Source organism: Terrapene carolina, unplaced genomic scaffold (genome assembly GCF_002925995.2).
Source record: "Terrapene carolina triunguis isolate 2854851 unplaced genomic scaffold, T_m_triunguis-2.0 Scaffold131, whole genome shotgun sequence".
NCBI classification, from domain to species: Eukaryota; Metazoa; Chordata; order Testudines; family Emydidae; genus Terrapene; species Terrapene triunguis.
This window is the reverse complement of record NW_020664482.1, coordinates 38,583,981-38,600,993: the sequence shown is the minus strand read 5'-3', so window position 1 is coordinate 38,600,993 and position 17,013 is coordinate 38,583,981. Positions and strand designations below refer to the sequence as shown.

General features: G+C 50.7%; 2 protein-coding genes across 2 annotated transcripts in view; both read right to left on the bottom strand.

The window, feature by feature from the left end:
• MORC4 (MORC family CW-type zinc finger 4) overlaps positions 1-454 on the bottom strand; it is a 35,027-nt gene extending 34,573 nt beyond the window's left edge. The window contains exons 1-2 of the mRNA XM_024197922.2: positions 296-454; positions 132-204 (exon numbers count right to left, since the gene is read on the bottom strand). Coding sequence (XP_024053690.2) covers positions 132-204; positions 296-340 — 118 coding nt within the window. The 5' untranslated portion in view covers positions 341-454. The remainder of the gene's footprint in view (positions 1-131; positions 205-295) is intronic.
• A 1,853-nt stretch (positions 455-2,307) lies between these two features.
• Positions 2,308-13,522, bottom strand: RBM41 (RNA binding motif protein 41). The gene is made up of 7 exons (XM_026652991.1): positions 13,466-13,522; positions 10,185-10,301; positions 9,413-9,605; positions 8,320-8,524; positions 5,991-6,385; positions 3,899-4,046; positions 2,308-3,480 (listed from the first exon to the last, which is right to left on the bottom strand). Exons 1-7 carry the CDS (start codon positions 13,471-13,473, stop codon positions 3,314-3,316), a joined length of 1,233 nt encoding a protein of 410 aa, XP_026508776.1. The 5' UTR covers positions 13,474-13,522; the 3' UTR covers positions 2,308-3,313.
• Positions 13,523-17,013: the final 3,491 nt, after the last annotated feature.

Genomic DNA, 17,013 nt, shown 5'->3' with positions numbered 1-17,013 from the left:
CCCCCCCTGCCCCTCCCCCCAGCACAACTACCGGTGCCTGGACACCCTCCCCACTGCCCTCCAGCCCCCCTGCCCTGCCTCCCGCACAGCTCCCAGTTCCCCGAGCATCCCCAGTGCCTAGCCGGCCTCACCCAGCAGCTCGGCCATGGCGCTGAAGGGCCGCGTGTGGCTGGTGCTGTTGCTCTGCAGGTAGCGCGGGCTCATCTGCGGGGAAAGTGACAGAGCGGGGCGGTCAGGGCCGGGCTCCCGCAGGCCGGACCCGCCGCCCCGGACCCGGATCCGGGCCCCCACCTACCGCGCTGAGGCGGATGCCCTGCTCCGTGTTCAGCCTCCGGGCCATGGCGGCCCAGCGCTCCGCGCCGCGGGCTCCAGCGGGAGAAGGCGGGGAGCCGCGCAGTGACAGCTCCGACTGCAGCAACGCCGAGAGCCCCCTTCTCCCTCAACCACAGCAATATGGCGGCCCCCAACCCGGAGGTCCCGTCCCGTGCCGTACAACAACATGGCGGCCCCTGCTAGGAGCTCGCTGCCGTACAGCAACATGGAGGTCTTCACGGCCTGCGCTACAGCAATACTGATTCCCCCTTCACGCTGCAGTACAGAAAGATGGCGACCTCCAAAGGGACATTTCCACGTCCGTACAGCAATATGGCGGCCTTCTCACCTATCCTAATGAGAGATCCCCCACCTGGGGCTCCCTAAAGGCCTGGACGTATTTGCATACCCACCGCCTGGGGCAGCAGCCCGTCTCTGTCAGCTGCCCCCACTCTGGCTCTCCTGTAACTAGGATTCCCATATGTCCAGGTCAAGAAAGCAATCTCTATCAGGGAAGATTTTTGAAATGAGTAAATGTCTGTGATTTTGCCAGCTGTACTTACGCACTGCTGCTGGAGGCCCAGAAAGCAGCAGCTGCTAGTTGGGCAACGAGCTCTGAAGGCAGTGCCTCCACCAGCACTACCCCAGCTCTTCCCCCGCCCGCCCCAAGTAGTGCCCTCTATTTGGGAATTTGAAATACGGTAACCCCCTAACCCTACTCCTGTACTGCCAATCTCTAGAGATCAAAAATCATGAGTCAGACCCAAAAAATGGTGAGTTTTTTTGTTTTTTTTAAAAGGACTAGATTGTGTTTTTTGGTCTGTCTTGATTTTTGAACTTACCCTACCCAATCTCAGTGCATGCATGTAACAATTAATGCACCCCACTTGCCCAAATGTATTAGGTAAGGTGATTTTGGCCCCTGTTGCTGGAGCTCTCACCCTATCTGCCTGCCCCCTGCCCAGCAATTAATCCTATCCCCAGTCCCACTACCAGTTCTGTATGATCATTCAAGTATGCAGACGTTCAGGGAAGCATGGGCATGAAAGGTGTAACCTGAATTAAAAAACTTGCCAATGAAAGGAAACAAAATAGGTAATTTAGACCTACCTCTGGCATGTCCCTCTGTTTTCTACTCTCCTGTAAAGTGGAAGAAAATTCCACCTTCTCCGCTCCCTATGAAATTAAATTTAAATCCCAGCCAGTGTTGAGCTTGGAACCATCCCCATTGTGACGCACAAACATTCCGTGACAATGTGAACTAAACAGGCTGAGGTCACCAGACAGGGCCCAAAGGAACTCTGGTGTTTGAAGAGTCCAAGAATGCTCCTCAGCCATTGTGCCTATCATGCTGCTGTTTTGAAGAATTAAGCCTCCAGAGTTTGTAAGGACAAAGGTGGTCAGGACCAAAGCCAGAGAGCTCTGTTGTACTGTGTAGAGCATTCTTCAAGACTGGATGTAGTAACACTTCTGCATTCTGCTTTTGTTTTGCTCCAAAGCCACCCCCACCCTCGCCAGCATTGCAAGTAGGACACTACACATCGCTCCATTTGACATTTGAACTCAAGCCTGGATTTTGCGCATGGCACACGATGAAAGGCTACCGAGAGCTGACAATAGCCAGAAAAATCAAACTGACAGGCTAGGGGTAGACTAGACAAGGGGAGAAAAAAGCAACAGACAGCAGGGCTATTAGCTGGATGCTTGGGGAAGGAACCAGCTGTTATAGGGAATTTGCATCCCTTCTGGGTGTGTGGCAGGTGTTGCACAGCTCATCTCTGTTAAAGCCATGAAATCTGGTTCCATCAATCAGAGGGCAAGAGGATCTCAAATGCTTCTCTACAGAGACAGTCAGGTTGGTGGAGAAGAAGCATTACAATGGCCTGCCATATTTATTGACAGAGGAGGCTATTCCTGAAGAAAATAGCATAATTCTCAGAAAGCAATTGAACATTTATATCAAGAACAGCATCTGCAGTGAGACTAGCTAGGAACAATTACAAAGGCTACCAATCTTTGTGCTTCGGGGCTTTAGTGGATCAAGAGTGAGGGGTCAAGTCGTTTTCCCAGTCACATAGCACAGTATAATCAAATACACAGATGTAATTGTGGTGCTATGGGGTGAGGGGAGGGGCATTTATGTCTTTCTTCTGAACCCTCCAGTGCTATCCACTGTCAGAGACAGGCTCCCAGACCAGACAGACCATTGCTGGTCTGCTCCAGTACAGTAACTTGTGAGGAAGGAGTGAGATCTGCTGTTATTATCTAGAGTCTGCAAAGCACAATATACCTGGTCCTAAAAGAAAGGCCCTATGCAGAAGGCTTCTACAGTCTCCAAAAAGATTTCTGGGCAAAGGAGATGATGGATGCAGCTCTCCTGCAATACTGAGAGGGCAAAAGGCTCAAGAGCATCTGGAGAACTGAGACATGCACTAGGAAAATACAACTTGAACACATTTATTTACATATTCTCCCCCCTTAAAGGCCATTCAGATGGCAGCACCAAAATACAGCTATAAACAGGCGGGAACAGCTATCACTTACCCTGGAGGTGGTGACAAAACAGGCATCCTGTACAAACAGCATAAAGCTATTTGTTTAAACTATATACAGAATGGAATACAGCACAGGACTCAGCCCTCAGAATATGCTGCATGGTATGAGTGTTCAAACACACAGCAATTTAAGATCCTCAGACTCCTTCAGACCAGTGTCTGTTACCAAGCCACTGACCTCAGCATCCCTTCTGCCTTACACCAGGTGAGGTTGCCTCTGTTCCTGTCATCTTAAGAGTCTCCTCTGTCCCATGCTGAGTGGGGCTGCCTCTAGCTTTCCTCTGCGTCTCACTTGAAGGAACTTAGCTCCCAGGACTCCCCTGCCCCAAGCTGGGACTTATATACCGGAACGTTGAGCTCAGAATCAGAGCATTAAAGGACTGTTCCAACAGCTGAATAACCACAATCCATGAGGATCCACACACGCCCCACAAATTACTTGTCCACTAGTTGGTAGTGGGTTTCTCTGCACTGTCTGTGGCACACGAGCTGTGGGAGGCAGAGTCAGCACTTGATGACTGCACCTTACTTTTCCCAAACTCTATCACCAGCGTTTTCCCCAGCAGGCTATAGCCGTTCACCAGCAGCATTGCTTCCCCTGCAACCTCGACACCTGGAACAGGAGAGTAAAGTGAGCTCAGGTTACAGGGCACATATAACTGCTCTTATAACCATCTCTGCTCTCAAGGCCACTGGGTTGAAGCACAGACCTCAGGACCATGTGGCCTTCTCCTGGCTATTTCTAGCTCTTGTGCACTGTTATACAGCATAGTGCTGGGAGCTCATTGGTAGAGCAGTGTGTGGGGAATGCCAGCACTGAGTGAACATATGACACTGAATCCCCCTTATTCTATGGGAGGGCTGGAATTCATCACTGGGGCAGTGTGGGGATGCTGAGGTCAGATAAGCATGGTGGCCAAATTCCCCTCTTACCCCAGGGAGCATGGCCCTTCCAGCACAGTGCACTGTGGAGCTGACACTGCACCATAATTCATCAGGAAAGGCCTGCGAGATGCAGCTGAGCAACTCACTGGGAAAGGTGATGAAGGCCTGGCCCCTCATGCGGCCACTCAGCAGGCGGAACTGGATCGGTGGGCCATCCTTCTCCTGGAATCGAGCAAACAGCGAGACCAGGTCCCTCACTGTCACCCGAGTGCTCAGGTTCTTCAAATACAGCACCTAATCAGCCCCCAGAACAATAGGGGGGAGAGAGAAAGAGACACCACAGCCTTGTGTGAGAAGGGCCATCTCTATACAGCTAACTCCCCTCTCACTTCCACAGCCCCTCTGCCACACACCGGAAGGGGCTGGCCCTGCCTCTCTCGCCCCCCTACAGCCCCCCACCCCACACGGCGAGGGGCTAGCCCTGCCCCTCTCACCCCCCTACAGCCCCTTCTGCTCCACATGGGGAGGGGCTGACGCTGCCCCTCTCACCTCCCTACAGCCCTCCCCCTGCCCCACACTGGTGGTTGTATGTTTAGAAGACAGAGACAGGCATATATAGGAGGGCATCTTATGGCTTTTTTGAGGCTGTATCATGCTATATCTACATCGGTTCTTGTTGGCTCCAGTTATTTATATCATGAGCTCTTGCTGCCTGTTAAACAAGGTTTAAACATAGCATTGTGGGAAGGCATTCAGATTGCTCATAACTAGTTATGGAGACGGCCCTATGTTTGTCTAGGTCTCTGAGAGCCAGAGATCTTCCTCCCACTATAGTCCATCTGGGGCTGGGTTTGAAGCATGGCTGGCAGTTAGGTATCCTAGGAGTATTTAAGCAGGGGAATCTCTTTTGTCGACTCCAAAGATCATCTTTATTCCCTCAACAGAGGAAACTATTTCTCCTTTGGCTGGGAGGCAACTGCACACACTTGTTTGGTGATGCTCCATCATTAGCAAGTAGGAATCTTTACCCATAGGATTCTGCCCACTAGCCCCTTCTGGCCTTGGAATCCAGAAATCTAATACAGGTGCCAGAACAGTGTCCCCAGAGCTCTGCGTTAGGACATACAACCATAGGACTGGAAGGAACCTCAAGAGGTCATCTAGTCCTGTCCCCTGTACTCTTGGCAGGAAGAAGTATTATCTAGACCATTCCTGACAGGTGTTTGTCTAACCCGCTCTTCAAAATCTCCAATGATGGAGATTCCACAACCTCCCTAGGCAAATTATTCCAGTGCTTAACCACTCTGATAGTTAGGAAGTTTTTCCTAATGTCCAACCTAAACTGCCCTTGCTGCAATTTAAGCCCATTGCTTCTTGTCCTATCCTCAGAGGTTAAGAAGAACAATTCTTCTCCCTCCTCCTTGTAACAGCCTTTTATGTACTTGAAAACGGTTATCATGTCTCCTCTCAGTCTTCTCTTTTCCAGATTAAACAACCCAATTTTTTCCAATCTTCCCTCATAGGTCATGTTTTCTAGACCTTTCATCATTTTTGTTGCTCTTCTCTGGACTTTCTCCAGTTTGTCCACATCTTTCCTGAAATGTGGCATCCAGAATTGGACACAATACTCCAGTTGAGGCCTAATCAGCGTGGAGTAGAGCAGAAGAATTACTTCTCGTGTCTTGCTTACAACACTCCTGCTAATACATCCCAGAATGATGTTCGTTTTTTCTGCAACAGTGTTACACTGTTGACTCATATTTTGCTTGTGGTCCACTATGACCCCGAGATCCCTTTCCGCAGTACTCCTTCCTAGGCAGTCATTTCCCATTTTGTACAGGTGCAACTGATTGTTCCTTCCTAAGTGTAGTCTTTGCATTTGACCTTATTGAATTTCATCCTATTTATTTCAGAGCACTTGTCCAGTTTGTCCAGATCATTTTGAATTTTAATCCTATCCTCCAAAGCACTTGCAACCCCTCCTAGCTTGGTATCGTCCGCAGACTTTATAAGTGTATTCTCTATGCCATTATCTACATCATTGATGAAGATACTTAACAGAACTGATCCCTGCACGACCGCACTCGATATGCCCTTCCATCATGACTGTGAACCACTGATAATTACTCTCTGGGAACGGTTTTTCATCCAGTTTTGCACCCAGCTTATATGGTACAATAATAACTGGGAAGGGGGAACATACCCAGTTTATTACCTTCAGCTTGACGTTTATCATACCTTGCTTGGCTCTCCCGGCTCGTAGGAGGAAAATCGGGAGATGCTCCTGATCTCCTCCTCCGAGAGACGATTCTTGCGGATCTCCTCTTCTGGGATGAACTCCACAGGCTCCTTTACAGTTGCAGGCCCCAGGGTGGGTCTCTGGGCCACAGTCCCCGCTGTCTTAATCATGGGGAGGCTGGGACCTCCACACTGTTCTGTCTGCTCTCCCTGGTCCGGAAGCTGTGTGGTACCCTTAACCAAAGGTCCACTTGAAGAGGGGAAGCAAGGCAAGCATGGATCACTTTTTGTAGACTGGGATTCCCCGGGCAATGGCTTTTTTAGCATCTCTTGACAGACAGTCTCCAAGTGACCCATGGGGTCCTTTTCATTCACCATCCTCTTCTGAGCTTCATCTAATCCACAGTAAAGAAATATGGTGACATGACAAAACCCACCACCACCACAAGTAAATCGATAGATCACTGGATAGAGTTAGAGCCTGGGCCCCAAAGACCGGACGTTCTGCTCTGGGGCAGCTCAGTCCAGCCTCCAGCAGGAGACTGGGGGTTGCTGAAAGGCAAAATGTAGGCTGCCAGCAGTAACTGATGGTATTCTAGATTAAAACAGGTTTCTGGGAAGAACAGCAACTCTACCAGAATGTTATCTATGACTCTCATTCCCAACTCAATTATCCTGTGGACTTTATAATCTGCCACTTGATTTCAATATGTTCCAGAGATCAGCACACTGACTGGTTCCCCTGCGCTCCAGCTAGCAGAGACCTTTCTCCACCTGGTCCGTGCTTATAGCTAGTGAAGCTTATTTCCTGCCATGCAGCTTTTTAAAATGTTATTTTGAACAAACACATTTTGTTGAGCTTTCAGGGACACTATCAGGTTAAAAATCAGGGATTTAAAGGAGCTTCCTTGCCTGGGTTACCAATAACATCTGCCTTGGTTTATTTAATGGAAGCAAGGGCAAAAATGAAACTTTCCCCCCATCCATGTAGCATTAAATAGGGTGCTTTTTTACTGTGTTAGAATCATAGAATATCAGAGTTGGAAGGGACCTCAGGAGGTCATCTAGTCCAACTCCCTGCTCAAAGCAGGACCAATCCCCAGACAGATTTTTGCCCCAGATCCCTAAATGGCCCCCTCAAGGATTGAACTCACAACCCTGGGTTTAGCAGGCCAATGCTCAAACCACTGAGCTATCCCTCCCCCCAAGTGTCCCAGCGGAGTGCAGTGTAACACCACATGGGTTAGTCCACGGGCAGCTGCACTTCCTGGACGCTGCAGCTGTAGGTGGGAATGGGGTACCAATGTCATTAGATTGTCAGCTCTTTGGGGCAAGGACCATCTTTCCGTACTGTGTTTGTACAGCGCCTAGCACAATGTGGCCCTGGTCAATGACCAGGGCTCCTAACCACTCCAATAATACAACCAACAAATAATAATAATAGTAATGAAAAAGGCATTTTTTTAACTAAGTCGTGAAAAGCACCTTCTTTAAACAGTTTTTCTAACAAACAAAACCTAATTGTTAGGCTTGCAATACCCCTTTAACTGTGACCCTCGCTATGATCTGGTGTATGATGCGTTTCCGCAGTCGTCTAGGGCAGTGCTAGATATGGGTCAGATTGTGAGAGAGAATACAACAAAGGGGCAGGAGAAAAGTGATGCTCAGGTGAGAAGCAGTGTGGTGAAGTGGAGAGGGTCCTGGGCTGGGAATCAGGACACCTGGGTTCTAGTTCTGACTCTGCCACTGACCCTGCTGGGTGACCTTGGCCAAGTCACTTCCCTGCTCAGTTTCCATCCCACCCTGTGTCTGTCTTGTATATTTAGCCTGATAGAAATTCAGGATAGGTACAGTCTTTGTGTATTCACTCTGCCTAGCACAATAGGCACTGATTTTGGTTGGCCCACTAGGCACTACAGCAGTATAAATAATTAACAACAGAACCAGGTTACATGCTGCTATTATATATACAGGCTGAACTCTGTCTCCAGCTACACCCATGCCATCCCAGTGAACCAACTGTGTTGCACAGCTGTCAGCGCCGAATTCAGCCTGCCAGTGGGAGCGTGTTCATTCCAACAGCGGCTCTGTGCAGACTCATATGCTAGAAAGTCCTTTCTTTAAAATGGTCTGTTCATGCAAGATGCTCTGGGCAAAAGGAAAATAGCTCCTCCCCTCGCATCACAGGGTCCAGAAGTAGAACCATTTCTTCAGGGAGAAAGGGCAAGAAGGACACACCCCAGATCTACGTTCACAGAACACTTGCTCCTGCACTCCCAGGTGCTCAGTGAGTTACTCCCACCCTGATGGCGTTGGGGAGCCCGTGTACCTTGGTGGTAGAGTGCCCGCAGGAAGGAATGACGGTCCATCCCCTGGAAGAGCGCATTCTCAATCTCCATCTCCCGCCGGCTCAACTGTTTGCTGCCAGCAAACCTCTGTGGCAGGGACAAAATGCGCTGGCGCTCTGTGATCTTCTCCTGGATGGCTCGCAGCCGTTCCCGCATGGCTTCAGGGGCTGCCCCCAGCCCAGAGCCCTGAAACGCAGTAGCAGCACTGCTTAGGAGAAAACCCACCCAATTCAGACTAGAGGGATGCTTATTAGCGACCAGAGACAGCATTATACGCAAAGCTAGGAACCCATGACCCAGAGGGGGTTAAAAGGACACGCAGCTCATTCTCATCTGACCTTACTGATAGTTCTGATTTCATTTACTTTGCTCCTTATTTACTTGTATCCACATACCCACCTGTTTCTGGCTCTCTTTAACTGAGCAATAGGTAACATCTGCTCCTGTTCGCCGATCTATTTGTAGAGCCCTGCACAGATACATATATCCACGGATATAAATCAGTATCTGCGGAACTCTACCGGGAACCGAAGTGGCGAAAGCAGCAGCCTGGCGGGCCACCGCTCCCAGGAGCCAGTGCCCTGCGCCAGCAGCTCCTCCAGCTGGGCTGTACCGCTCCTAGCACTGCCCACTGCACTAGTGCAACCAGGGACAGCTGCCGGTGAGCGTGGTGCCCGCCCCAATAGGCGGGGCCGGGGGTGGTACAACCACGCAGGAGGAGCTGCCAGCGCAGGGCACTGGCTTCTGGGAGCGGCAGCCTGCCAGGCTGCTGCTTTTGCCACTGCACTTCCCGATAGAGCCCTGCAGTTCTGTGGATACCGATTTACATTCGCGGATATAAATTTTGTATCCGCACAGGGTTCTACCTATTTGTGAATGCAGCGCTATGGAACGTAGACGTACTGTTAGCCATTCCTTGGTAGAATGCTTAAGGTGCCTTAAAAGCTGCAATTTATTATTGGCTATTATTAATACCCTCTGCAGAGCTTCGGACTCCAGATTCCATTATGTTCTAGAGGGCCCTCTATGCTGGATTCCAGGTTCCTGCAGTTGCTAGTAAAGCTCCTTCCCCACCTTATCTGCTGAAGCATGGTTCTTCCAGAGCAGGATCTCTGAGTCTGAGAGCCCCAGTTCTCGAAGAGAGGCTGTTTCTTGCTCATTCTCCTGCAGTGCCTGGAACTGCGATAAGGTCAGAGTCCCTGCCGCCTCCTCTCCAAAGGGCTTGTAAAGAGCGGCTGGGGCGAAGCATCGCCGCTTGGACACGCACCTGCAACACAAATCAACAGCAAAGTAAGAAGTCCTTAGGGCTCAGAAGTTAAGTGTGGGGGGTAGGATCCTGGCCTTTAGATAAACCTGGACACACTCTCACCACCGGCAGCCTAGCATGGGCACCAGAGATGCTGTGCTTCTGAAGGGCTGTCCTCTCTAACCTGGGCACATTCCACATTCTTTTACCTGATACTATAAGATTATAAGGCAGGGGCGCATCAAGCAGTGTATATTTCTATTATGTGCAGTGTCACCTAGTGGCTGAAAAATCTAACTACACTATGTGTTTGCATGATGAGAATGCTGGGAGAAAGAACCATGCTCCGGTGCTCACTGCTTGAGTGAGAGACAGCACAGGAAGCTTTGCTTGTGCAACCTGCCTCCATGTGTTTGTCAATGACTCACCTACACCAATATCTTCTCATCATCTGCATGCTACAGCATTAATGCTGTTGTACTGCTGGTGGTGCTGCCCTCAATAATCTGAATATGCTCTGTTGGCCAGCACCCAAGTGCCAGCAAGGGCAGCCTTTAGCCTTGTGCTTTGCTGGGAAATGCTGGCTAGTTCAATACTTACTGTTCAATGGAGACAGCAGTATCAAGCTGATGATGAAGGAGGCTCTTCAGCTGCCTCTCTCCTTCTGTCTCCAAATCCTCCAGGAGGAGATCATCACTAGACAGGCTGCTGTTGACCCTGGGCGTGGAAACACAACAGAGGGAGTCAGTAAGTTACAGAGAGTGCTTTACTCCCCCACCCCCACACCCAAATCTACCATATTGATAATTCTACAGATATTCTGTCTTTCAGCCCTTTATTAGAACACTAGGAAGACAATGTGACAGTCCAGATGGGCTATAAAGCACAAGCTGGAACTAAAAATAACCTTCATGGCAGAGCTTTCACTGATGTCAATTAGAAAGGCACAAAGATGATTTTTGGAAAATTAAAAATATCCTAGGAGCACTTTTTTTTATTCACATTCAATCCTGTAATTTTTATTTATGGAAGATCTATTTTAAAAAATTAATCCTACCTAGCTTCAAATGACTCAGTGCAAACCCCTCCCTCCCCCCCAAAAAAATAAAAAATAAAGCCATCCGAGACCGTCAAAGAAAGCAGAAAGTTGGCAGCATGCTTGAACATAGTTATAAACTTGATTATCAATCTGCCTTTCTAAGGGAGAACTTGCTCCACACACGGCACATTGCCTTGCATTTGTTATTTCATACAGAACTTTAAAGGACATTGGCATCTACTGTTCTGTGGCTTTTTGTTTCCTTCTCTCAGAGCCTGCACCAAGGTCAGAATAGGGGGAGGGAAGAAATAGTTGATACACTTCTCAAGCCCAACTCCCAATCTTAGAGGCACAGGATGTTCCGGCAAAAGTTATGAACAGTGAAATGATTAACAATGCAGAGGTCTAAACACTTATTAAGATTCAGGCTTTAATACTTTATTGGTATGAATGGAGCTGCTCACACCTCTCCTAGGGCAATTGTTTCAGGCTGCCTCTAAACTCAGGCAGACAGCCATGCACTGGGGAACATTTGGGCAAACAGCCCAGTGTTGGGTGAAGGTTTCTTCACAACAATCATAGCTAGAAACTTCACTTTGTTTTTAAATGAAAGCTTAGAAAGTGCCAGTATAAGAACATAAGAACAGCCATACTAGATCAGACCAATGGTCCATCTAGCCCAATATCCTGTCTCTGACAGTGGCTGGTGCTAGATACTTCAGAGGGACTGAACAGGACAGGGCAATTTCAATTGATCTATCCCAAGGGTTCTCAAACTTCATTGCACCGCGACCCCCTTCTGACAAACAAGTTACTACATGACCCCAGGAGGGGGCCGGAGCCCAAGCCCCGCCACCTTGGGTGGGGGTGGAGCTCAGGCTTCAGCTTCAGCCCTGGGTCCTAGCAAGTCTAATGCTGGCCCTGGAGACTCCATTAAAATGGGGTCCCATCCCACAGTTTGAGAACCACTGATCTATCCCATTGTCCAGTTCCAGCTTCTGGCAGTCAAAGATGGAGGGACACCCAGATCATGGAGTTGATGGCCCTATCCTCCATGAACTTATCTAATTCTTTTTTGAACCCAGTTATACTTTTGGCCTTCACAACATCCCCTGGCAATGAGTTCCACAGATTGACTGTGCATTGGGTGAAGATGTACTTTCTTACGTTTGTTTTAAACCTGCTGCCTACTAATTTCATCAGGTGATCCACAGTTCTTATGTGAAGGGGTAAACAATACTTCCCTATTCACGTTCTCCACACCATTCATGATTTTATAGACCTCTATCACATCTGCCCTTAGTTGTCTCTTTTCTAAGCTGAACAGGCCCAGCATTTTTAATTTCTCCTCATACAGAAGCTGTTCCATACCCCTAGTCATTTTTGTTGCCCTTCTCTCAGTACTTTTCCCAATTCTAATATATCTTTTTTGAGATGAGGCGATCAGAACTACATGCAGTATTCAAGGCGTGGGCATACCATGGTTTTATATAGTTGCATTATGATATTTTGTTTTACTATCTATTATTGGTATGATGTGCCAATTTAGTAGGACCCCTCTCTGTGTTAAATAGGAACTTGCTTTTTTAAAATCTCTACTTGGTTTTGCCCTTGCCAAAGACTCCCCCCATCTCACCATCATCTCCTGTGTTTAACTGGAGTAGAAATTAACACAGAAGTTTTTAGGGTATTGCATCAGTGATATTGAACTTTGGTAGCAAATGGATACTGTTCAAATCTCTCACTGCAGAGCAGACAGGCTGGCCTCACTCACTCCAGGGGGTGACAGGCTCATGAAAGATTGCAAGGTGGCCAACCCAAAGCCTCAAAAATCATGACTTGGGCCACCCACTGAAATAATTAGATTTATTTTAAAATAATAAATACTGGGCTTTTTATTTGTGTTGAGGTTTAAGATCCTTTAAGGCAAACTCGCTTGGTGTTTTCAAGCTTTTCTCTGCCATCACGAGAGCTAGTACCTTTTTTAAAAAATGTAAGCTGAGATATTGTTGCCCTCTCTTGATTCCAGGAACTGGGGCTTTAAGAAAAACACTAAGTATTGTAGGACTCAATAAAATCACAAGAGCTGGCAATGCAGGAATTCACGTACAGGCTGTCTGCATTAGAGGAATCTCACAGGAACTTGCATACAAGGAAATCATTCCCCCAGAGCACCTTCAACCCCCACTCTTCCTCCCCCAGAGCACTTCAACTCCCCATCCTTCCTTCCTGCCCCCCAACTCCCCCTCTTCCTCCAAAGCACCCCAACCCTCATCTTCCCCCCACCTGAGCATCCCCAACCCCCAGTCATCATCTTTCCCCATCCTCTCCCTTCTTCCCCAGAGCACCCCAACTCTGCAGCCCCCAGCACTCCCTATCCTTCTGCCCTGCTCCCTCCCATCTCCCCTCCCGTCTGCCCCCAGAACACCCCCATCCTTCCACCCAGCCTCCCACCCCCTTCCTCCTTCAAAGCACCCTCAACCCCCTAGTCCTCATCTTCCCCCCCACCTGAGCATCCAACACCCAATCATCCTTTCCCCATCCCCTCCCTTCCAGAGCACCCACAACTCTGCAGGCCCCAGCACGCCCCAGCCTTCCTTCCTCCCCAACCCTCCTCCTTCCACCCACCTCCCCTTCCCTCCTTCCTCCCTCCCTCCCCCAGAACACCCCCAACCCCTACCCCAGAGCACCCCACTCCCACTTCCTTCCACAGAGCCACCCCTATTCTGCCTCCCCACCCCGCCCTCCAACTGCCCGAACCCTGCAGCAGCCCAGGCCCTGGCTGCCCCCGGGGGAGTCACGAGCGCCCAGCTGCGAGATCCGAGATACCCGCCCCTCTCACCTCCGCATGGCTCTGGCCCCCAGCACCTCTCACTCCCCCTGCTCCAGCCAGCTCAAGGCCTGGACTGCAACTCCCAGGAGCACCGTGCGGCGGGGCCCGAGTGGAGGGGCGGGGCAGGCTCCAGGGGCTGCTGGTTGTTGTAGTACAGCCAGACTCAGCTATGCCCCCATTGCTTAGGGTTACCATCCATCCGTATTTCCCCGGACATGTCCGGCTTTTGCGTCTCTAAATAGCCGTCCGGGAGGAATTGGTAACAAGGTTAAAAGGTCCGGGATTTTTCCCCTCCCCTCCCTCCCTCCCTTCCATGCAGAGTGCGGCTGCTGATTGGGCGGCTGGGCCGACTGACCCACTCCCATTGGCCTCCAGCAGCCAGAGCCCTCCCCTGCTCCCCCCTGCTGCCTGTAGCGGTGTTTTGCCTACACGTGGACATGAGCATGGTAAGGGGAGTCCCAGGGGGCAGTCAGGGAGCGGGGGAGTGTTGGATGGGTCCCCGGCCCCTCCACCTGCCACCCCCCCTCCACGCATCCCCCCCCCCGCCTGCCTCTCCCATGCCTGCTTGTACTGCCAGAGCCGGCAGCAACTGCTGTCTGCTGCCCCCGGGTCCTAGTGCCCCCCATCCACAAATGGCAAGACAGGCTGCCCTTACCCTGCCCTTCCACCCTAGCCCTGAGCCTCTCCAACGCCCCAAACCCCTCAGCCCCAGCCCTCATACCCCCGCACCCTAATCCTCTGCTCCATCCATGAGCCCCCTCCTGTATCATGAACCCCTCAGCCCCAACCCTCATCCTCCCGCACCCTAATCCTCTGCCCCAGCCCTGAGCCCCCTCCTGCATCATGAACCCCTCATCCTCAGCCCCAACCCTCATCCCCCTGCACCCTAATCCTCTGCTCCATCCCAGAGCCCCCTCCTGCATCATGAACCCCTCATCCTCAGACCCAACCCTCATCCCCCCACCCCCTATTCCTCTGCCCCAGCCCTGAGCCCCCTCCTGCATCATGAACCCCTCATCCTCAGCCCCACAGCCCTCACCCTTGCACCCCTCCTATCCCCAAACTCACAAACCCCCTCCCCCTTCCCACACCCCCCCTCCTGCCCTCAAACTCCCTCCCAAAGCCTGCACCCCCTCCCTTTGCACCACCTCCCACCCCCAAACTCTATCCCAGAGCCTGCACCCTGCACCCCTCCTGCACCCTAGACTTCCTCCCCCCACCCAGGACCTGCACCCCAGACTTCCTCCCCTCACCCAATACCCCTCCCAGAGCCTTAGGCAGGTGGGGGGGGCGGGTTCTGGGCACCACCAAAATTTCTACAACCCTGCCACCCATGCGAGTGGATAAGCGTCGGGGCAGTCAGGGGACAGGTAAGTTCCTAGGGGGGGCAGTTAGGGTGGGGGGTTCTCAGCAGGGGGCAGTCAGGGGACAAGAAGTGGGGAGTTGGGGGTTTTGAGGGGGGCAGTCAGGGGGTGGGAAGTGGGAGGGAGTGGATGGGGCGGGGGTGGGGCTAGGGCGGGGCTCCTCCCCCCCCCAGTGTCCTCTTTTTTGATTGTGGAAATATGGTAACCCTACCATTGCTAGCCGACAGGGGAGTCCCATAAGGGCCTGCCAGAGCGCGGCTGCCTTATGGGGCCTCTATTAGCCACGCCCTTCCCAGGCACCCGAACCCCACCAGGTTTCGTCACAGCGAGCTGGGTCAGACAGACTAGGGCACATGAGCTACAGCCCCTTGCCCCAGCTAGGGTTACCAACTTTCTAATTCCAGAAAACCCCAACGCCCTTGCCCTGCCCCTTCCTGAGCCCCTCATAGAATATCAGGGTTGGAAGGGACCGCAGAAGGTCATCGAGTCCAACCCCCTGCTCCCCGCCCCCTTCATCCCCTGTCCCTCACTCGCTTGCTCTCCCCCACCGTCACTTACGTGCTCAGTTTCACTGCAAGGCCCAAACAGGCTTAGGTTTTTTTTGGCACCTAGATCATGCTAAATTCACGTTTTATTTGTTACAGGATGCTAGAGCTGGCAGCAAAATAGTCAATAAGGGTAATTAAAAAAAAAATAGAAATTTCACTAAGGTTTTCATGATTTTTTTTTTTACCCTTCCCTCTTCCCATTTTTCATAACCAGCTCCGTGGTTTTGGTTCACTAAAGTTACTGTAATTGTATGTATGGAATTAGAACCACACATTATCACAGCTGCAGTGGGTCCATTAAAGGCTCACTCCCACAGCCCAAATACAAATCCATAGAGCACAACCACAGAAATGCACACCTGTCCAGATATCTATAAAAATAAATCAGTTTCTACAGATTCTCATACCTACATGCAGATACACATGTATTCATGTGTACATCTCCAGCATGTACTAACACATATACTTCCACTTTATTTATTATTACAATTGTTGTTTAGTGCCTAGAAACCCCAAATAAGATCAGGGCTCCAGGGTGGTAGGTGCTAGACATACACATAAAAAGAGAGAGTCTGCAAGCGTTTATAATGTAGCTAGACAAGGGTGGGGTGGGGAGAAATGTATGATACAGTGGCTCTTCTGCAATTACTAGTCAACATTCACTGTTTAAGAAATAATGTTTCTTTTACAGTTCCCTTCTCTTTTAAAAACTTGTTATGAAATGAATACACATTTTATGCCATCTATTTTCTTGTGCCAAGCCAGCAAAAGGAATAAAAGTCAAAGAGTTAGGCTACAAATTTTATTCACACAGGTATATACACATGCAGCAATACATGCACCTCTCTACACAAAGACACACTTGCCATGCATGTATGCACACACACTTGCCTACACAGACACACTTTTTCATACACTTTTCCAGGGGCTGCCTAAATCACCCAGCCGGGAAGGGAGGGGGTAGAGGAGAGAGGATGGGGAGGGAAAGAGGCCAAGGATAAGAGCAGGGTAGGGATGAGAGGGGGCAGTGAAGGAGAGAGGAGGGGATGTGGGGTGGATGGAGGAGGAGGCAGAAAGCTACAGGTGCATGAGGATGTGGAGTGGATAGGGCCATAATGGGAGTGCAGCAGGGTATGATGGTGAAAGGGGTGCAGGGGGTGAGGGACATGGGGGTGGCAGCTCTGGGAGATGGAGAGGATGGGTGGGAGAGCACTGTAAGGGGTACAGGGCTGGGATGGGTAGGTGTGGGGGGCAGGATGGAATGGGACAGGGGAGAGATGCACTGACGGGGGACGGGGATACAGCCCCACTCCTAGCACTGGGAGACGGGGATACACATACCTACAACTCCTGGGTGCTGGTGATGGGGTGACAGACTGCGGTTCACAGCAGGGCACATGCCGCAGCTTGAGTGAGCCACACGAGAAGCGCGCGCCACACAATACCTCAACAGGCACCTGCTGAGCACTTGCCAGTGGCACTAGTTCCTCTTGCGCCCTGACCCAGCCAATGGGAGCTGCGCCTGTGAGCAGGGCACCACGCAGACACTACCCCCCCCCTCCCCGCCAGCAGCCCTTAAGGCTAGGAGCTGGACATGCTGGCTGCTTTTGGACCCGGGAGCCACACGGGCTGTGGCGCTAGGAGG